General features: G+C 33.9%; 1 protein-coding gene across 1 annotated transcript; it reads left to right on the top strand.

Annotated features, from left to right (window-relative positions):
• The first annotated feature begins 8,111 nt into the window (after positions 1-8,111).
• Positions 8,112-9,542, top strand: LOC129801760 (growth arrest and DNA damage-inducible protein GADD45 alpha). The gene has a single exon (XM_055847063.1). The coding sequence runs from the start codon at positions 8,556-8,558 to the stop codon at positions 9,015-9,017; it is 462 nt and encodes a 153-aa protein (XP_055703038.1). The 5' UTR covers positions 8,112-8,555; the 3' UTR covers positions 9,018-9,542.
• The last annotated feature ends 13,568 nt before the right edge of the window (positions 9,543-23,110 follow it).

Here is a 23,110-nt window from a genome sequence, read left to right as displayed (position 1 = left end):
GCCTACAAAAAAATAATATTGTGATACAGTGCGCAAAAATTTATCATTGTGCTCACACTCCCCATACCTTATCACATTCTTTTTCATGTTAATTATTTGTTGGGATATTGGGAGCCACGCGTAGTCTGTTTTGGGAGTTTTATTCCTCTCTAAAATACACCTTTGGTGTTAAACATATATAATTTAACACACAGATAAAAATTTTGATTCTAAATTTAAGAATATATAAGACTCCGGGAACTTAAATTATGGACGTGAATCCCCGAGGCGTTTAAATTCAGAATCTCTTGGCCAATGAAAATGGGCTAGAATCCCTATCTCTTTGCCGGTAGAATTCAGAATTAGATGAAAAATGAAAAATGTCTTGAGAATTGCAAATTACAATTAAAACTAAATGATCAAGAATTTAGGACTAGGGCATTAGCATTCATTGGATGGGATTCGAAATTAAATTCCTGGGTGTTTCTGTTTAAGAATTTTCCATTTTTTGTATGAAGAAGTAATAATATGCTTGTGAGAAGTTTGGATTTTTTTTGCAAGAATTACCACGGTTTTGAATAATTATTTAACAAAAAATATAACACGAGACACGCGTATATGTATTTTTTCTGAAGAGTTCTTTTGTGCCACATTGCCAAGATTCTTCTGACCTCATGGCGCAGTTAGTGACGCAAAAATATACACACTTTAATTGAGATGGAAATGATCAGAGTATTATGCACAAATAAATAAACACCCATCAAATGTCCACCGAGGGGACGTTTTACTACAAAATTACGCGTATACTCCCTATTACTTGGAAAATATTTTCTGTTTTGAGACTAAAGCTTATGTAGAAATATCTCAAAACAAAAACTATATACATAAGTTCACACGGCAACACAACAATCTGGGTATTTCCTAATTCCAAAAATATTTACATAAAATACAGAGAAGATTGTGTATAATCTAATAAAGAGCTCTGAAAGAGGTAAATAAATTTTCACTTTCAATACAAAGAAATATTTACGCTTCATGAGAATTGTGTATCACTTAATTTTCGAGCTAGCATCTCGGAAAAATAGCCCAGAGAAGCCAATAGCAATTAGTTGCAAGAATTTAAGTTAATTTTCAGAATGATTTCTCAATTATAATGATAATGGCTATACAGGGAAAACCACAACTTTATTTGCATTTGTTTATATACTTGTCTTATAAACACCATAAACACTTCTTTTAAAATCTTGAATATCTTTAGAAATAAATATGTTAGTTAGTTCTGCTGCCATGTAGAGCATTTTTTCTCTCCAGCAACAGGCATTGGGGCATCTCTAAAGTCCTCAGAATTTAAGGGGTGATCCTAAGGTTTCATCCCCTTACAAAAGAAGTTCTGCTTCTCCACTTGCAATAAGCCCCAAGGCGACTCGCCTGGCTAAATGCTCTCACGGTAGGCGGATTCGACCTGAACCGTGGAATTGTAGAGACTCTCCATAGGAACAAGGTGGATGCGCGTGTCTGATAAAGGTTGACACGGGTAGTGCAACCCCAGGAGCTTCCCCATGCACACAACAGGTGATTTCACCATGAACTGTGATTGGTACAACAGGTAATAATAGTTAATAATAATAGTTCTCCACAAACATTGCCTTCATTGTCTTTTAAAGGCATATGCATTGCCCTCCCGAAGTAAGGTAAAGTACCCTTACTCGACCGGGTTCCTCTATTCGACCGGTGGGTCAATTTTTGAATATTTGATGGTGAATTTCATCAATTTCTATGAATTTGTCACTGATTCGTATTATTTAAAGAATAATTGACCTATTAATGTTAGATCATACACAAAATATTATAGCAAATATAATTAAATTGAATAAATAAATCTACCGGTCGAATAGAGGAACCGGTCGAATAAAGGGTACTTTACCTTATAAGGCTTAAGTGCAAAAAATGACACTGAAGCCACTATCCTGGAATTTAGGCCCCAAAACGGATGTTTGGGGCTGTGAGGGACCCAAAGGCGGATTGTGGAGATAGGGGGGGATGACTTTAATATTTCACAACCCCTTGCCATTTAAAAGGCAAATTTGTCACAATATCATACACTGAGAAAAAAGAGGGTGCGATTAACTTTTTTTCCTCATAATTTTAACACTTTAGGTGTAAAAATATATCAACATTTTTTAATGTTAATTTTACACCTTTTTAATGGTAAAATTAACATGAAAAAGGGTAATTTTAACCCCCAATACACCTAAAAAGGGTAATATTTACACCGATTTCGGATCAATACTGCAGTGTAAAATAAACATGTTAACATTCCGGAAATGTTTATTTTACCCTGCAGTATTGATCCGAAATCGGTGTAAATATTATGCTTTTTATGTGTATTTGGGGTTAAAATTACCCTTTTTCATGTTAATTTTACCCTTAAAAAGGTGTAAAATTAACATTAAAAAATATTGATATATTTTTACACCTAAAAAGTGTTAAAGGAAAAAAAAGTTAATCGCACCCTCTTTTTTTCTCAGTGTGGCAAGAAAGTCATAAACAGGATTTAGGTATTTTACCTAAAAATGCTTCATAGAATTAAGAGCAATTAAAAAAGAACTTCATATAAGTTAATAGTTGTAGAAATACAAATTAACAAATGTTTAAAGTATTTTTGCCTACACTCTTAGAAAAGTTTAGACGTGATTACTAATGAAAATTAGTTGTTCGGGCGATTATTATCAAATCTATTTAAAATAGTTCTTATATTCTTAAAACATTATACTCATAATAAATTTATTAGTAATGAGAATATAAGACAATATTTACGTGGATAAGTTGCGGCAATTATTTCATAATGCTTTCATACAATTATATTTGCTTGTGTTAATTAAATGAAATCATTATCCCAACTAATATTGGTCACTAATTCCTTTTAGTTCTCACAACCAATGTAAATAGATGGGCCTATATTTTCATAAAGTTATGACTACTTTTCCAATAGTAAAGAGTGGTTTTTATTTTAGTAATGCGTTGAAGCTCTTTCGAATTTTAAGCAACTAATAAGAAATATGCATCATAATGAATGCTATATAGTAACCACAACTAATATGATATAGTTATTACAGCCAGTAAGATGGGTATCAACCCCATTTATTTAGAAATTGGAACTAATATGTTATAGTACCCATTACTATTTTGATTTAGTTGTGATAACTAAATGAAAAGGATACTTTAACTAACTGTGGTCAACTATTTCATTTAGTTACCCAAACTAAATATATAGTTGGGTCTATATTTACTATATTTTATAGTTCTAATAACTGCATATGAGCTTGTACGAACTAATTTTTTCTAAGAGTGTAAGTTTACCGAAATGTTAGTAATCCTCTGATATCCACATTGAATAAAAAAATATTCATTCATTTTTTTTTTTAAATATTTCGTAATTAATATAAGGGAAGAGCACCAGCGATCGGCAGTGTTCCTCGGATCGTCAGGTTATTACCCTATTATTGCACGAATTCAAATGAATTTTTAAAAATTATTGGTTACCATTTACCATTTAACTCTCACAAGAATGTAACGCATTAGCTCAGATTTATTAATTTATAAAGTCAATTTTCCGTGAGACACCTGATTAAATTTGTGACGATCCGAGGTACAGGGTGCATAGTTGTAATTAAACCTATTTTTTATTAAGTTATTATAAAAATGTAAAATTAAAATGTACAGATATAGTTAAATGGATCACTAATATACCGATTAGCATACACAAAAATAACAAATAGTATTTTGAGGCTTATTTTTTCAACTAAATATCGGGCATGTCTCTTAACATTCCGATCCGGGGTACATTTCCCTTAGCATCATAAATAAAGAATCGCACCTACAAACATAAAAAAGGTTTTTTTTCAGTATAATTGTTTCGGTATCAGATTCCATTTCGTTCTTGAAGAATTAATCTCTTTATAATATTCAGAAGTTTTATAAAGTGCTATTATGTTTGCAAACATTTTCTGGTTGGAAGATTTGCTCGATCAATTCAATATGTTCCAGTTATTACAAGAGTCTATGAAATTTTCCCAAAAAAAAAATCTTTTCACTGAAAAATAAGATATATAAATTTTAGAGTTTACTGATAATTACAACATTTATGTGATAAAGCATGAAGAAGAAGAGATTTTTTATTGTGGGGTCTCTTTTGATGGACAATCACCTTAATCATGAACTTTTGTGTGGGTTTGTGATATTGCGAAATAATAATTTTAGGCGCTCGAGAAATCAGAAACGAGCGACTTCTCAGAAAACTGGCTCCAAGTGGATATTTCTAAGAAATGTAGAGACTGTTAAACAATAAGACCATGGGATGTTATCTCTTATCAGACATTTAGCACTCATTCTTAAAGCTCAAACACTAAGCAAAACTCGTGAAAATGCTGATAATAGAAGACCAGAGTCACATGGAATTACCAAGAATTTTCGCGCATTTTTTGAATCCTTGATTGACGAAAGAATGACTTTGAATGAATCCTTATTACAAGTTCATTGACACATTATTGATTATCTTATGACCTTCGCAAGAAAGTAAATGTTCATGACCTTTCTCAAAGTTCTTTCTAACGGGATTTACGTAGTTAATCAATGTGTGTGTAGAGGCTGAATTTGTCAATGGAAATTCCACACCATCTACAGCACTCCATCTCCATATCGGATTGTTTTTCCTTGAAAGATCTTTTTTGTACTTTGAAAGATTAATTGACCATTCTATACATTGATCATTTAATCTCGTTTATATTATACCCACAGAAGTACTTCTTAGTTGCGGATCCAATTCTTTATTGGAAATTACCATTATATATTATGTAAAATGTTACTTGCGAGAGCGGATACAAATAATTCAGGATGTATAATAAGTTTGTGACTGATAGAATTTCGTGAACTAGAAAAATTCCCCTGATTGATTTCATTTCATAGAAATAGGAAGTTTCAGATATAAAGCTAATTCATAGATTGTACAATAAAAAAACAACGATTTTAAGATGAAAATCCTAGAATAATTCATAGTAAAACGAGTGAAAAATTTCCAATGAATATAAAAATACATGTTTTCAGTAAAAACACCAATGACGCGATTTTCAACTCTTTCACTAAATTACATAAAATGAGCTAAGGGGAAATTGTAGAAAAAATCTTATGTGCAGAGATGAAGGAGTTCAGGGAAATCCAAAAATTACCAGTGAATCTTGAATGAATGCCAATTTTTTTTTATTCACTTTAGACACAATCAATGAAAAATTAAAAAATGTCATTATAATGTATTACGTGAAAAAATCAAATAGTCAAATGAAGAAACGAGGTCAAATACACATAGATTTTAATATAATTTTGTAAGGAAAAAATAAAGTGAAAATATTGTATTTTGGTTTCCTGGGGTTTCCTTGCACAACTACAATTTATATCTATTTTTCCAAGGTTTTCATCATTTAGTGATTGTATTTCTTCCGATGATGAGGCATTGAAAATTAAAAGGAATTCAAAATATAAAAAAATAAATAAATTTTGCATAATTTCTTGTCTTGACAAAATTCGGGTATTTCCCAAGAACTTTGCAAAATAAAAATGAAAAAGAAAATTTACAAATGTCTTGATCGTTTGCCAAGAAAATTTGTCCCTCTCCCAGTTCAATACGTAGAAAATGCGTGAGTTTCTTGATCCCATAATAAGATCATTTTCATTAGAGAATGACACGTTTCTCTTGTACCAAGAAATCTATTTTCACTGTGTTACATTTTTCAGAGAATTAAACTTGAATTTAATTACAGATAAATGTCCTTCGCTACGATGATAAAACCATCTCATTGAATAATACAAGACAAGAAAAGAATTTGTGCAATTTTAGGGGCTTTTTACGGTCAATTTTTGGAAAATTCCATAACAGAGAGGGGTTCATCGCACTTTTTATAGTGCCACACATTATACTATATTAAAAGATAATTGTGATTAATTATTGAGAAAAAATAGCAATTATAGTCACCGCCTCAATTAAAAGAATTTCATTTGGAATTTTCACAATTTTCATGATTTGGAAAAATCGGGATGCAAATTTCTTAGCCAAACGCAATGGCAAAAAAATGAGTCAGTGTGAGGCATCATCGACTTTAACCCATTCAGTCAATGTACCAGAAATACTTGAGATAGAATGTTCATATTTTGGGATTAGTTTCCTACAGATTAATAGATGAATATTTTGAAAAGAAATTTTTTTTATCTCATATGGGGACGCAGGGAGCCCCTGTCAAACACATGTCTTAACGGTCGCTGATTTTAAATTCTGTGCCTTAATTCAGAGGTGTGCGAAACCGTTGAAACCGAATTAACGTCAAATGAAACATGTAAGTCAATGGTCAAAACGCTACTACAGTAGACTCTCGCTTATCCGTGGACTCTTTTTCCGGGTGACATAAAAAAATCCGTGAGACAGTTGAATTTTAAAAATTTTGTTGACATATTTTCCCCGTTTTGGTTTTTTTTTGTTAAAGCAAATGTGCTCTATCTACTGTTAATTCTTTCTCATTGTAACTTTTTTGGACAGTACGCATGTTTAGAGAGAATGTCGATTCAGTCAGATCAGAATTCACTCCATAAATTTGCAATGTAAACAAAAAAATCGTTAGATTTCAAACAATTTGATGTGTATCACTCTCAAAATCCGTGTGACATTTCGGTCCCGTTCCACGGATAAGCGAGAGTCTACTGTATAACAAACTTATTTTGACGTTAATTCGGTTTCAACGGTTTCTTGCACACCTCTGCTTAATTGATTACAAACTCTACTGATTTAGATAGAGTAACTATCCAATAAAACAAATTGGCAACTAGAATTCAAATCAGGAAAGAGGATGAAGGCCATTTTTAACAAATTCGACGGGATGTCGAATTTTCCGTCCGCCATTTTGAGCAAAAATTTTGCATGATCTTCCACGAAGCAAGAAAACAATAACAAAATGTATTTTCATCTCTGTCGGATCATTTTTCCCAAGTAATTGAAGAACTAAGGTTACTAAAAATTCATTCCCGACAGCAATTCGGATAAAAGTTGCCCAGGAATATATTATCTAAAATCACTCAATTTGCGTATGATGTATAATACCATGGTAAGGAATGGGTTAAGATCATCGTGACGCAAATATCGTATGAACCTGTTTTTTGTTGAAGATCTTGGGACTTTCAGAGACGAACATCTCAGCTCAAAATGATTGCATTGCAAAACCCAAGCGCAAAAGTATAAACAAACCTGAAAGGTGGAAAGCATTGAACCAATTGAACTCCTTGGAAATTCCAAGTGAATTTCCAACTTGCATAAAATCCCCTCCCAGTGGGAAAATTTCTACCATAATCCAAATTCTAAAGAAATCAATGTTATATATTTTTTTCTATGAATTATCCTGAAAATTTCTTCGTAAACTTTTCCTACTTTTCCATAGAATTTTCATGTGATTATACTTTTTGGCACATGTCTTGTACAGAGGTTTAATAAACGGTTTAAATCCCCAGAAATGAATTTTCTAGCTTTCAGAGAATTTGTAAATTTCTATTTGGAAGCTGCAAAGAGAGGAATGAGAAATGATAGGGCAAATAAAAAAAATTCCATGAATGAAATCTTGTGATGCGAAATCTTTTGACCCCTTTTTGGGTATATAAAAACCCATTGCGACGCGCAAGGAAACTTTATAAGTAAAATCAGAATTTCTTATGCAAATGCGTAGTTTTGTTGCATGAGACAATAAGCAATATTATAATGATCCATCTACAAAATATTGACACACTTGTCTGACTCTGAACTGAACACACTTGTGTGTTTTAAATTGTTTTTTTTTTTAAATTACTTTTTTCAGCACGTGTGTGGTTTATATTAGCAGTGTTAGCATTTTTACCACGAGAATTCTGGAGGATGACCCAAAAAAAAAGATACACTACTATACGTCATTTCTGGTAAGTACACACCCGCGATAGAATTTGTTCAAAACAAGATTTGACCTGTCTCGTGAAGCCGGTAGAGAATGGGGGCGCCAGTAGGGAAGGGGACATGGTAACAGTTTTTCAGTGTATTTTGTGTATTTCCAGTGAAACGTGTATCTCTTTCGAATAGCATTGTAAAATCCCAACACAACACACACGCCAAATTCCCCAAACTCTTGGGCTTTCTCATGAAAACACAATCGAAGCGTTATGATCGTGTGCCTTCGGTAATATTCGTGGGGAATTCCGTAGTGGGGAGAGCCACGGTTATAAAAGTAGCTCGTATTCATTGAGGAGCCACATTGTGAAATCAACAGTAAAAGTAAAGCTAATAAGAGACATAGTGCAAAGAATTTCATCTCAATTGCATAAGTTTGTGTAAACATTAGTGACACGGTGACTTTGCGAATATTCAAATATTTCTGGGATTTATCAGTGACCGCAAAAGTCTAACTAACACCTTCTGCAGAGAATTGATTCAATTGGACAAGGTGAAAGTCAATAAACTGGCACCACATTCGGAATATATTTCCCTGAATTTGAATCAAAAATCGAAAGGCGTAACTATGGTACTGGACGAGAAAATTGTGGAAGTTGAAAAAATGGGACGACAGATAACAAATCTTGGACGAACAGTCCGTAATGTCTTACTGAAAGCACAGAATGATAAGAGAACTATTGTGGGTGTTGCGGGAGCAGTTAAGACACTCTCATCAGCACCTGAGGATGCTCTCTTTTGTATCTTGGCACCACCATCAATTGGTGATAGCGCTACGCACATGCAGGAAGTTCTTCTTCAGGCGTTTTGCTTCGAGAATGATATTTACATCATAAAGGTGGACAGCAGTGAGAAGCTGAGTCGCATTCTCGGATCAAGTACACTGGAGTCGTGTGCATTAGTGCAAAAGGCATGGACCACAGATCAAGCTGAGGAACTCCTGACAACAGCAGAGGAGAATTTAGTGGATCACTGCGAAGCTTTCTGGGATGCACCAAATCAACCAGTTGTGCGACTCCCTGAACTGTGAATATCATCTCAAATTTGGGATGGAATCCCTGATGGTGAAAAAAAAACAGAAATTTGGCATGGATTAAGGGTTATATATTATCCAATCGATCCCTTTTCATCCTTGATCATCAAGAGGACTTCGCGTGGAAAATGTTCAATATTTTGGCCGTTTCTTTCAATCTTCATAGCCTTACCATGGATGACTTTGTTGTCCAACACGGAATTGGAGAAAAGAAAAAGGAATCTAACCAAACGGTGTTACACCAAAAAAGAAATATTTTCCTCGATAACAAAAAAATAAAACTATTGTGAGAATAACTATACAAAATTATAGTATTATAGTGAATATCTCAAAAATTTATTAATGAGGCGCTTTATATTTAAGTCATTACTTAATTTTGAAATGTTGTTAAAAGCTAAATCAGCTAGATATAGAATTGAGTTTGAGCATAGCAAAGTGCCTCAGGACAAAAAAATTGTAACTACAATTGGTTTTAAAGCCACCAAAGAGAAAACTATGGAATAAATACTTTTAGAACAATAATTACCATTTTTTTCTTCTTAAGTACAAAATATAAAAATTAACATTGGGATCTTTCCCGGACGATTCACTTTTAGCTGAGATTCTTTACAATCAGCTTTTGTGGTCCTAGATGAAATACGATCGGACAAAAATTTTGGTGTTTTGGAAATCTCTCGTGGAATACTACAACCTTTGTGACACCCCAATTTCATCCGATTGACTCGAAAGTCCGATTAATCGAAAAATTGATTTTAGAAATTTCGATTTCGAATATTTCGAAAACAAGACGATGCTTTTTCTTTAAATTTTAGTATGTTTGTAACTGAGGTCGAGACCTTTCCAACGGTGGATCGCACGCCTCCCTTGATGTTTCCTCACCCGAGTTATAACCAAAAATGTCTTGCCCGGACTGCATTTTCTGTGTATATAAAGAGATTTCGATGAAATTTTAGAGCATATACTGTATCTGAGAGCAAGAACTTTCTAATAATGGGTCCCATCCGTCTCTACCCCAACCCACTGTACCCCGACCCTTACTATATCCATATGGACCGGACTCTATCGCCAATGTTTATTAACCGAAAATCTTAGCTACCTACCATAAGCTTATCTGGTCTTTTTTAATGTTTTAAAAAAGCCAAAATCTGCTCTAAAAACCGCAATTCTTGAAATTTCTCAACGAAAATCACATTAGAATACTTAAAATAATTCTATCAATCAATTAATATCATTAGTTGATTTTTTTTTGGAAAAATTGTCACCAAAAATCATCATGAACCCCTGAGTTTTTTTTTTTTAATGTTTTAAAAAAGCCAAAATCTGCTCTAAAAACCGCAATTCTTGAAATTTCTCAACGAAAATCACATTAGAATACTTAAAATAATTCTATCAATCAATTAATATCATTAGTTGATTTTTTTTTGGAAAAATTGTCACCAAAAATCATCATGAACCCCTGAGTTTTTTTTTAATGTTTTAAAAAAGCCAAAATCTGCTCTAAAAACCGCAATTCTTGAAATTTCTCAACGAAAATCACATTAGAATACTTAAAATAATTCTATCAATCAATTAATATCATTAGTTGATTTTTTTTTGGAAAAATTGTCACCAAAAATCATCATGAACCCCTGAGTTTTTTTTTAATGTTTTAAAAAAGCCAAAATCTGCTCTAAAAACCGCAATTCTTGAAATTTCTCAACGAAAATCACATTAGAATACTTAAAATAATTCTATCAATCAATTAATATCATTAGTTGATTTTTTTTTGGAAAAATTGTCACCAAAAATCATCATGAACCCCTGAGTTTTTTTTTTAATGTTTTAAAAAAGCCAAAATCTGCTCTAAAAACCGCAATTCTTGAAATTTCTCAACGAAAATCACATTAGAATACTTAAAATAATTCTATCAATCAATTAATATCATTAGTTGATTTTTTTTTGGAAAAATTGTCACCAAAAATCATCATGAACCCCTGAGTTTTTTTTTTAATGTTTTAAAAAAGCCAAAATCTGCTCTAAAAACCGCAATTCTTGAAATTTCTCAACGAAAATCACATTAGAATACTTAAAATAATTCTATCAATCAATTAATATCATTAGTTGATTTTTTTTTGGAAAAATTGTCACCAAAAATCATCATGAACCCCTGAGTTTTTTTTTTAATGTTTTAAAAAAGCCAAAATCTGCTCTAAAAACCGCAATTCTTGAAATTTCTCAACGAAAATCACATTAGAGTAAACTGTTCTCGGCAGTAGAAATGGATGAAATTGGCTCGACACGATTCTTTACCCCCAAAATTCAATTCACGCATTCCGAGTTGCAAGCACCCCGAGTTGCACGCATTTCGAGGTCACCTCTGTAAAGAATCTCAGCTACCATAAGCTTATCTGGGCTTATCACTGGTCATTATTTCTAACATGGGAGAAAAATTTCCACAATATTGCTATTACATTTTTTTGCAATTCGCAATAATAGTTGTGAGAACGTCGGACTTTTTTTCATTGTTGTGAGATAAAAATAGATTTAATTTTTTTCTAATGGCACTTTTTCTTTAAATAAAACACGACTTTCCCTTCTTTATATGCAATAATTCACCTGTTGGGGGCGTTGGGGGTAACTGAGATCAACAGACAAAATAATTTAATAAAAACTCAAAAAACAAGTTTTCAGTTGCCGATTTCTGATAACGGCGCCGCTCAATACAATTTTAGCACTTTACATCAATATTTCGTTATACATTCAATTGATTTCATGTCTTCATCCTCGAATCCGCTTTTTGAATTACACATGATGATTCATGGATTTTTCATTTTTCAATGGAGACATGTGACGTCTCTTTCTTTCAAAAGTGCGGTGTGAGTGAGTGTGTATTCGTATCGAGTAAAGTAAATAGTAAAAAAAATATCAATATTCCCGCGTGTGTGGTTTATGGCTTAGATAATTATAACAGTTTTATGAATATCTATCTGCTAGAAAATTTAGTACATATATTTTTTACAGTGTACTCTTTTCATTAATTTCACTGCAATTTGTATATACTTTCAGCTTTTGAAACTATTTTATCATACTTACGCATTGAATATCTTCTAGTTAACACTACTTTTAAATTAAATATAGCAAAATTGTGGGCAAAAAACTCAATAATTGAGCACGCTGATTTTAAGTTTTTTTCTTGTAACTTTTGCAGGAATATCTTAATCAACATAAAATTTTGTGGGGATATAGATCTAAGGTTTCTGCCTGCATCCAATGATACCATCTTTTTATACTATTGTAAGTAGACTAACAATAGTCTTCTTCGGAACCGACGATATGTCGAAGATTAACAGAAGAAGATAAAATTGTAAACCTTTTTGAAGATTATAAAGCTCTTGATAACATAAAATATTTTAAAGAAAATTATGAGGAATTCGAAGAAGAACAGATTGATACAAACGAAATATTAGAAAATCTTAGTAAAAATTGGGAATCCGATTATAAAAATATAGCAACATAGGAAAATTTAATAGAGATATTAGAAACAATAAAATAGAAAATAAAATGTGGTTTAAAAATTTAAAACTTAGCTCAAAAGAAATAAAATTGATATCAAGGTTAAGAACAGGACACTGTTATGACAAAAAATTTCTTAAAATTATAAAAATAATAGAAGATGACAAAATGTGAATTATGTAACACTGTAGAAGACGCAAATCATATAAAAATATTCTGTAAAAAGTATGAAGATTCAAGAAAAAACTATAAGTCATTAGAAAACGCAGAAAACCTGCAAAAAATTCTTGAAAAAAATAACCACAAAATATATAAAGAAATTGTCAAATTTATTAAACGAAAACAAAATAGACATTTAAAAACACAGTGTCAATTAAAAAAAAATCACGAAAAATAAGACATAACCCTGAATGCGTACCATGGATGATCCCTTTACCATTATTGTTCATCTCATCATAATGGTATAATACATCCGGGTAGAAAGGACATTCTCCCTTAGTCCAATCAATATCAGAGGGAAACCGACGGTTGAATTTAAATTCAAACCAAGACAACACAAACGTAAACAAAAAAGAAAGAAATGAAAAGACAACGACAACGTCAACAACTTAGTGACGTGTGGCCTTGTGGCCTTGCACGTCCCTGAAGAAAATACAAACTTGCGGCGAATACAATCTTTCAGGTACACTGTAAAAAACAGTTTGACGAAAAAAAGCTCACTCATATTTTTAACGGGAAATGGGAAAAAATGCATTTCTTATCATCAGGACAGCCTCCACATCCACTTTAGACCCAAATGGGGGACCGGGGGCCCATATTATGGGAAAATTCCATATTTTTTTCCTCTAAAAAAAATACAATTTTCCTATATATGACCGAATACAATTTTGCAAAAAAATTAAAAATGCTATATTAAACCTTACTAAATCGACAGAGGGACTCTTCCTGAACATTTCGACCCATCTTCCAGACCCCTCTATAGGGTTGGAGCCCCACAATGGCCCCAAACGTACATTGCAAACTCAATTTTTCTTAATAATTTTTTGTATTTATTAATGAGGAAAACGTAAAACAAAAAGACAATCGATCAAACTCTCAGGATTAGTAGAGGAGCTCTTCCTGGACATTTTAAGCCATCTCCCATATCCCTCCATAGGGGTGGAGCCCCACAGTGGCCCCAAACCTACATTACTAATTAATTTTTTTTTCAAAAAATTTTGTATTTATTAATGAGGAAAACGTAAAACAAAAAGACAATCGATCAAACTCTCAGGATTAGTAGGAGGACTCTTCCTGGACATTTTAAGCCATCTCCCATATCCCTCCATAGGGGTGGGGCCCCACAGTGGCCCCAAACCTACATTACTAATTAATTTTTTTTTCAAAAAATTTTGTATTTATCAATGGTAAAAATGTAAAACAAAAAGACAATCGATCAAACTCTCAGGATTAGTAGGAGGACTCTTCCTGAAGATTTTGAGCCATCTCCCATATCCCTCCATAGGGGTAGAGCCCCACAGTGGCCCCAAACGTACTTCACTAATTAATTTTTTTTTCAAAAAATTTTGTATTTATCAATGGTAAAAATGTAAAACAAAAAGACAATCGATCAAACTCTCAGGATTAGTAGAGGAACTCTTCCTGGACATTTTAAGCCATCTCCCATATCCCTCCATAGGGGTGGGGCCCCACAGTGGCCCCAAACCTACATTACTAATTAATTTTTTTTTCAAAAAATTTTGTATTTATTAATGAGGAAAACGTAAAACAAAAAGACAATCGATCAAACTCTCAGGATTAGTAGGAGGACTCTTCCTGGACATTTTAAGCCATCTCCCATATCCCTCCATAGGGGTGGGGCCCCACAGTGGCCCCAAACCTACATTACTAATTAATTTTTTTTTCAAAAAATTTTGTATTTATTAATGAGGAAAACGTAAAACAAAAAGACAATCGATCAAACTCTCAGGATTAGTAGGAGGACTCTTCCTGGACATTTTAAGCCATCTCCCATATCCCTCCATAGGGGTGGAGCCCCACAGTAGCCCCAAACATACTTTACAAACTCAATTTTTCTTAACTTTTTTTGTATTTATTAATTCGAAAAATGCAAATCAAATTGACATTCGATCAAACTTTCAGGATTAGTAGAGGGACTCTTCCTGAACATATTGAGCCATCTCCCATACCCCTCTATAGAGTTGGAGCCCCACAATAGCCCCAAACCTACTTTGAAAATTCAATTTTTCAATGTGTTTTTTTTTGTAGGGGAACACGGGGCTAATTTAGAGACAGCCTTAATTGTGGGTGAGTCAATGTTATAGGGAGACAATTTGTAATTTATTTTTGTTGTTTGTTATGTGTTATTTATATATCTGGCATTTTAGCTTTTTTTAGAAATGGTTCTTGGTCATAATAGGCCGAAGTGCTTTAGACCTACATAATAGGTAATGATGGGGGGGGAATGGGGCTAATTTGGGATGTGTGTGTGGGGGGGGTTAGGCGCTTTCTATTCACGTCAATCGTGGATAGAGTGCCTAATTTTTTGTAAACAAAAAACTATAAAAAAGAGATAGTTTTTTTATGTAGGGGAACACGGGGCTAATTTTATTTTTTTACTGTTCATTTTTAATTTTTCACTGATCAATTCGAATATTTCTACTGATCAGTTTTAATTTTTTACCGACCACTTTATTTTTTACCACTAATTTTTAATTTTTTGCTTACCACTTTTAAGTTTTTAATGCTCATTTATTTTTTTCCCTATTAAAAAGTGCCTCCAGAAGTGATTTCTGCCTGCCTATCGAGAACATGAGATCTCCCCACTTTTTTCACCTGATCTGACAACATGCCATTATGCGAAAGCAATCCTAGAATGGTTCTATATAACAAATGTGCAATATGTGGAAAAGATGTTTAGCCCGCCTTGCATTCCGGAAGTCCGCCCTATTGAAAATACTGTTGAATTTTGAAGACAGATCCCAAGAAAGCTCAACCACCTGAAGACTTGCCGGATTTTAAGAGGACGTGGAAGAATGCCATTTGCGACCGTCAAATCCCGTCAAATGAATCGGGAGGTAAGCAATTAGGGTCACGTGTGGTATTTCGGGACACTTTTTAGAACTTTCAAGTTTGAAACAGCTTAACGACTTCACAAATTATTTTTTTTTCCTGTGTTGATATAAATATTTATGTTCTTTCTTCTATCCAGAATAAAATTCTTGCAGAAAAATATTGAAAAATGTATCATTTTTTACACAAAATAGAAAAAAATGTTAAGAAGTGAGAATTGTATGCTTCGGGACAATGTTGGTATTTCGGGACAGAGAAAAGTGGCTGTTCCGGGACTAGCCGTATTCGTATGTACAGTGGTGGAAATAAGCATAATTCCACTCAATAAATTGTTAGAACCGTCAGGGAAATGAGGGCTAATAGCTCAAAGACAACTCGCGGGGATGTGTGCCTTGGTCACTAGAGATTCTCCCAGAACCCTCAGCGCTCCTCCTAGCCTGCGTCTTCACCTCCTGACGATCTAACACGAACTGAACTCTCATCGGCTAACCTCGCTACGATACTCCTCTCCGAGGAGTAGATCTCTTTCTAACACTAGGAGCGCTCTTAGGGAGAACCAGTGCCACACTGGGGACATCTATGATGTCAATTTGAATACCAACGGGGGGTTTAACCGTTGGGGAGAAGCCAGTGCTAACAAAATTTAGCTCTAGGGTATTTACTTTGCCAAATTTAAGGTTAATAATATTGTAATAACTTAATTTTTAACTTATTAATAAATTAAATTATTAAAATATATTAACATTAAATTGGTTAAAAATAAATATTGTAGTGCTAAATTTATTGAGTGGACCTATTCTTATTTCCACCACTGTATTAATTTATTGGGAATCTTTAAATACTTGCACATTATTCTTACACCATCGAACTGTTGATCTTTGGTTATTGGATGCCATCGATCGAAACAATGTAAGATCCATTTCACCAGCTACTCTTCCATCTAGTAAGCGTTGTGGTTGGACCAGCCTTCTCCATATCATCCTGAGTATATGATTCACGTTTCACAGGCTTCCCTGCCATATGAATTTCAAGAAAAAAACCAGTGATAAGCCCAGATAAGCTTATGGTAGCTGAGATTCTGTACAGGCGACCTCGATATGCGTGCAACTCGGGGTGCTTGCAACTCGGAATGCGTGAAAATTCGATTGTGAGTTGAATTTTGGGGGTAAAGAATCGCGTCGAGTAAACTGTTCTCTCTAAAAACTTGATAATAAATCAATTAAATATTTCAATTTTCGATAAAAAGATTGTTGAACCCATTTTGTGATTGAGAAATTAAAAATGCAAAAGTCGTTATTAAACAATCAAAGAGTGACTTGCAAGAGAATTTAAAAAATGTATTGCATGCGTGATATTCATAACATTGACACGGTAGTTGTCATTTTCTCTGTTTCTTAGGGAAGTTGCTAGGAAAATATCAAAGTGTTTTGTTTGATTTTTCGTCATATTTTGTGAAATATTGTTAAGTCCGTAGTGAAAATCGAAGGACATATATCCATTTAAAAGGTGAACAAAAAATATTTGTGAAATATTACATTTAAAAAGGATAGAAAAGTGATTTAATTTTGTGTTCCTTTCAAAACAAGTTTTATGAAATCTTGGACAAGTTGATTTTGTGAAATGAATTTAATGCTTTTGTGCAGTGAAATCATGTTAACAAGGACGACAAAGATCCTTAAGTATCCGGACAATCAGTTGCAACAGCAGTTAGTAGCTGATAAGGAGAAAATCTCCTGGAGAAAGGCTGCCAAGATTTTCAGATTCCAAGGACCACTTTTTCTGATAGAGTGGGTAATAAATATCGCAAAAATACCTGAAGAAAGACAATGAGGAGCCTCTACAGAACTCCCAAAGCAAGTGGAAGAGGACTTGGGCGGTTCCTCAACTGTTACCCGGACATAAAGGAGGGATTAGCATAACCATCCAATGTGCAAGTATACGCATAAAACCATCAACATTTGATTTTCTACATATTTCGTATAATATTTTGTCATTAATATCACTACGTCCAACTTTCCAAAAAATTTTGTCCCGCTTTCCAAAAATATGTCCATCTTTTCAAAATGTGTTGTTTTCTAATTTGATTGAATATTATAATTCATTGGTTGAAATTTCTAATAAAAACTGTAAAGATTCTGTTAGGATATTTCACAAGCAATCTCATGATGCAGAGAAAATGAAAAAATATATATATTTATTAGGCTTAAGAATGCATTTGAAATTGAACTTTTTCTTAAGTGTCTCCCTTTCCACAATTCACCCTACAGTATTTATTTTTAACCAATTTAAGATTAATATATTTTAATAATTTAATTTATTAATAAGTTAAAAATTAAGTTATTACAATATTATTAACCTTAAATTTGGCAAAGTAAATACCCTAGAGCTAAATTTATTGAGTGGAATTATGCTTATTTCCACCACTGTACATATGAATACGGCTAGTCCCGGAACAGCCACTTTTCTCTGTCCCGAAATACCAACATTGTCCCGAAGCATACAATTCTCACTTCTTAACATTTTTTTCTATTTTGTGTAAAAAATGATACATTTTTCAATATTTTTCTGCAAGAATTTTATTCTGGATAGAAGAAAGAACATAAATATTTATATCAACACAGGAAAAAAAAAATAATTTGTGAAGTCGTTAAGCTGTTTCAAACTTGAAAGTTCTAAAAAGTGTCCCGAAATACCACACGTGACCCTAATTGCTTACCTCCCGATTCATTTGACGGGATTTGACGGTCGCAAATGGCATTCTTCCACGTCCTCTTAAAATCCGGCAAGTCTTCAGGTGGTTGAGCTTTCTTGGGATCTGTCTTCAAAATTCAACAGTATTTTCAATAGGGCGGACTTCCGGAATGCAAGGCGGGCTAAACATCTTTTCCACATATTGCACATTTGTTATATAGAACCATTCTAGGATTGCTTTCGCATAATGGCATGTTGTCAGATCAGGTGAAAAAAGTGGGGAGATCTCATGTTCTCGATAGGCAGGCAGAAATCACTTCTGGAGGCACTTTTTAATAGGGAAAAAAATAAATGAGCATTAAAAACTTAAAAGTGGTAAGCAAAAAATTAAAAATTATTGGTAAAAAATAAAGTGGTCGGTAAAAAATTAAAACTGATCAGTAGAAATATTCGAATTGATCAGTGAAAAATTAAAAATGAACAGTAAAAAAATAAAATTAGCCCCGTGTTCCCCTACATAAAAAAACTATCTCTTTTTTATAGTTTTTTGTTTACAAAAAATTAGGCACTCTATCCACGATTGACGTGAATAGAAAGCGCCTAACCCCCCCCCCACACACACATCCCAAATTAGCCCCATTCCCCCCCCATCATTACCTATTATGTAGGTCTAAAGCACTTCGGCCTATTATGACCAAGAACCATTTCTAAAAAAAGCTAAAATGCCAGATATATAAATAACACATAACAAACAACAAAAATAAATTACAAATTGTCTCCCTATAACATTGACTCACCCACAATTAAGGCTGTCTCTAAATTAGCCCCGTGTTCCCCTACAAAAAAACACATTGAAAAATTGAATTTTCAAAGTAGGTTTGGGGCCACTGTGGGGCCCCACCCCTATGGAGGGATATGGGAGATGGCTCAAAATCTTCAGGAAGAGTCCTTCTACTAATCCTGAGAGTTTGATCGATTGTCTTTTTGTTTTACATTTTCACCATTGATAAATACAAAATTTTTTGAAAAAAAAATTAATTAGTGAAGTACGTTTGGGGCCACTGTGGGGCTCTACCCCTATGGAGGGATATGGGAGATGGCTCAAAATCTTCAGGAAGAGTCCTTCTACTAATCCTGAGAGTTTGATCGATTGTCTTTTTGTTTTACATTTTCACCATTGATAAATACAAAATTTTTTGAAAAAAAATTAATTAGTAATGTAGGTTTGGGGCCACTGTGGGGCTCTACCCCTATGGAGGGATATGGGAGATGGCTCAAAATCTTCAGGAAGAGTCCTTCTACTAATCCTGAGAGTTTGATCGATTGTCTTTTTGTTTTACATTTTCACCATTGATAAATACAAAATTTTTTGAAAAAAAATTAATTAGTAATGTAGTTTTGGGGCCACTGTGGGGCCCCACCCCTATGGAGGGATATGGGAGATGGCTCAAAATCTTCAGGAAGAGTCCTTCTACTAATCCTGAGAGTTTGATCGATTGTCTTTTTGTTTTACATTTTCACCATTGATAAATACAAAATTTTTTGAAAAAAAATTAATTAGTAATGTAGTTTTGGGGCCACTGTGGGGCCCCACCCCTATGGAGGGATATGGGAGATGGCTCAAAATCTTCAGGAAGAGTCCTTCTACTAATCCTGAGAGTTTGATCGATTGTCTTTTTGTTTTACATTTTCACCATTGATAAATACAAAATTTTTTGAAAAAAAAATTAATTAGTGAAGTACGTTTGGGGCCACTGTGGGGCTCTACCCCTATGGAGGGATATGGGAGATGGCTTAAAATGTCCAGGAAGAGTTCCTCTACTAATCCTGAGAGTTTGATCGATTGTCTTTTTGTTTTACATTTTCACCATTGATAAATACAAAATTTTTTGAAAAAAAAAATTAATTAGTAATGTAGGTTTGGGGCCACTGTGGGGCCCCACCCCTATGGAGGGATATGGGAGATGACTTAAAATGTCCAGGAAGAGTTCCTCTACTAATCCTGAGAGTTTGATCGATTGTCTTTTTGTTTTACATTTTTACCATTGATAAATACAAAATTTTTTGAAAAAAAAATTAATTAGTGAAGTACGTTTGGGGCCACTGTGGGGCTCTACCCCTATGGAGGGATATGGGAGATGGCTCAAAATCTTCAGGAAGAGTCCTCCTACTAATCCTGAGAGTTTGATCGATTGTCTTTTTGTTTTACATTTTTACCATTGATAAATACAAAATTTTTTGAAAAAAAAAATTAATTAGTAATGTAGGTTTGGGGCCACTGTGGGGCCCCACCCCTATGGAGGGATATGGGAGATGGCTTAAAATGTCCAGGAAGAGTCCTCCTACTAATCCTGAGAGTTTGATCGATTGTCTTTTTGTTTTACGTTTTCCTCATTAATAAATACAAAATTTTTTGAAAAAAAAATTAATTAGTAATGTAGGTTTGGGGCCACTGTGGGGCCCCACCCCTATGGAGGGATATGGGAGATGGCTTAAAATGTCCAGGAAGAGTTCCTCTACTAATCCTGAGAGTTTGATCGATTGTCTTTTTGTTTTACGTTTTCCTCATTAATAAATACAAAATTTTTTGAAAAAAAAATTAATTAGTGAAGTACGTTTGGGGCCACTGTGGGGCTCTACCCCTATGGAGGGATATGGGAGATGGCTCAAAATCTTCAGGAAGAGTCCTCCTACTAATCCTGAGAGTTTGATCGATAGTCTTTTTGTTTTACATTTTTACCATTGATAAATACAAAATTTTTTGAAAAAAAAATTAATTAGTAATGTAGGTTTGGGGCCACTGTGGGGCCCCACCCCTATGGAGGGATATGGGAGATGGCTCAAAATCTTCAGGAAGAGTCCTTCTACTAATCCTGAGAGTTTGATCGATTGTCTTTTTGTTTTACATTTTCACCATTGATAAATACAAAATTTTTTGAAAAAAAATTAATTAGTAATGTAGTTTTGGGGCCACTGTGGGGCCCCACCCCTATGGAGGGATATGGGAGATGGCTCAAAATCTTCAGGAAGAGTCCTTCTACTAATCCTGAGAGTTTTATCGATTGTCTTTTTGTTTTACATTTTCACCATTGATAAATACAAAATTTTTTGAAAAAAAAATTAATTAGTAATGTAGGTTTGGGGCCACTGTGGGGCCCCACCCCTATGGAGGGATATGGGAGATGGCTCAAAATCTTCAGGAAGAGTCCTTCTACTAATCCTGAGAGTTTGATCGATTGTCTTTTTGTTTTACATTTTCACCATTGATAAATACAAAATTTTTTGAAAAAAAAATTAATTAGTAATGTAGGTTTGGGGCCACTGTGGGGCCCCACCCCTATGGAGGGATATGGGAGATGGCTCAAAATCTTCAGGAAGAGTCCTTCTACTAATCCTGAGAGTTTGATCGATTGTCTTTTTGTTTTACATTTTCACCATTGATAAATACAAAATTTTTTGAAAAAAAAATTAATTAGTAATGTAGGTTTGGGGCCACTGTGGGGCCCCACCCCTATGGAGGGATATGGGAGATGACTTAAAATGTCCAGGAAGAGTTCCTCTACTAATCCTGAGAGTTTGATCGATTGTCTTTTTGTTTTACATTTTTACCATTGATAAATACAAAATTTTTTGAAAAAAAAATTAATTAGTGAAGTACGTTTGGGGCCACTGTGGGGCTCTACCCCTATGGAGGGATATGGGAGATGGCTCAAAATCTTCAGGAAGAGTCCTCCTACTAATCCTGAGAGTTTGATCGATTGTCTTTTTGTTTTACGTTTTCCTCATTAATAAATACAAAATTTTTTGAAAAAAAAATTAATTAGTAATGTAGGTTTGGGGCCACTGTGGGGCCCCACCCCTATGGAGGGATATGGGAGATGACTTAAAATGTCCAGGAAGAGTTCCTCTACTAATCCTGAGAGTTTGATCGATTGTCTTTTTGTTTTACATTTTTACCATTGATAAATACAAAATTTTTTGAAAAAAAAATTAATTAGTAATGTAGGTTTGGGGCCACTGTGGGGCCCCACCCCTATGGAGGGATATGGGAGATGGCTTAAAATGTCCAGGAAGAGTCCTCCTACTAATCCTGAGAGTTTGATCGATTGTCTTTTTGTTTTACGTTTTCCTCATTAATAAATACAAAATTTTTTGAAAAAAAAATTAATTAGTAATGTAGGTTTGGGGCCACTGTGGGGCTCCACCCCTATGGAAGGATATGGGAGATGGCTTAAAATGTCCAGGAAGAGCTCCTCTACTAATCCTGAGAGTTTGATCGATTGTCTTTTTGTTTTACGTTTTCCTCATTAATAAATACAAAAAATTATTAAGAAAAATTGAGTTTGCAATGTACGTTTGGGGCCATTGTGGGGCTCCAACCCTATAGAGGGGTCTGGAAGATGGGTCGAAATGTTCAGGAAGAGTCCCTCTGTCGATTTAGTAAGGTTTAATATAGCATTTTTAATTTTTTTGCAAAATTGTATTCGGTCATATATAGGAAAATTGTATTTTTTTAGAGGAAAAAAATATGGAATTTTCCCATAATATGGGCCCCCAGGTCCCCCATTTGGGTCTAAAGTGGTTGTGGATGCTATCCTGATGATAAGAAATGCATTTTTCCTCATTTCCCGTTAAAAAATATCAGTGAGCTTTTTTTTCGTCAAACTGTTTTTTACAGTGTACCTGAAAGTTTGTATTCGCCGCAAGTTTGTATATACTTCAGGGACGTTCTTTGAGTTCGAGCAGTAAAATATCGGTGAGCTTTTTTTTCGTCAAACTGTTTTTTACAGTGCACCTGAAAGTTTGTATTCGCCGCAAGTTTGTATTTTCTTCTT

This window comes from Phlebotomus papatasi, chromosome 2 (assembly GCF_024763615.1).
Source record: "Phlebotomus papatasi isolate M1 chromosome 2, Ppap_2.1, whole genome shotgun sequence".
Classification (NCBI taxonomy): Eukaryota; Metazoa; Arthropoda; class Insecta; order Diptera; family Psychodidae; genus Phlebotomus; species Phlebotomus papatasi.
The sequence above is the reverse complement of the archived record's forward strand: the minus strand, read 5'-3'. Positions and strand labels throughout refer to the sequence as shown.

Coding starts and splice junctions, on each gene's coding strand:
- LOC129801760 (XM_055847063.1), top strand. CDS start 8,556: ATGGTACTGGACGAGAAAATTGTGGAAGTTGAAAAAATGGGACGACAG.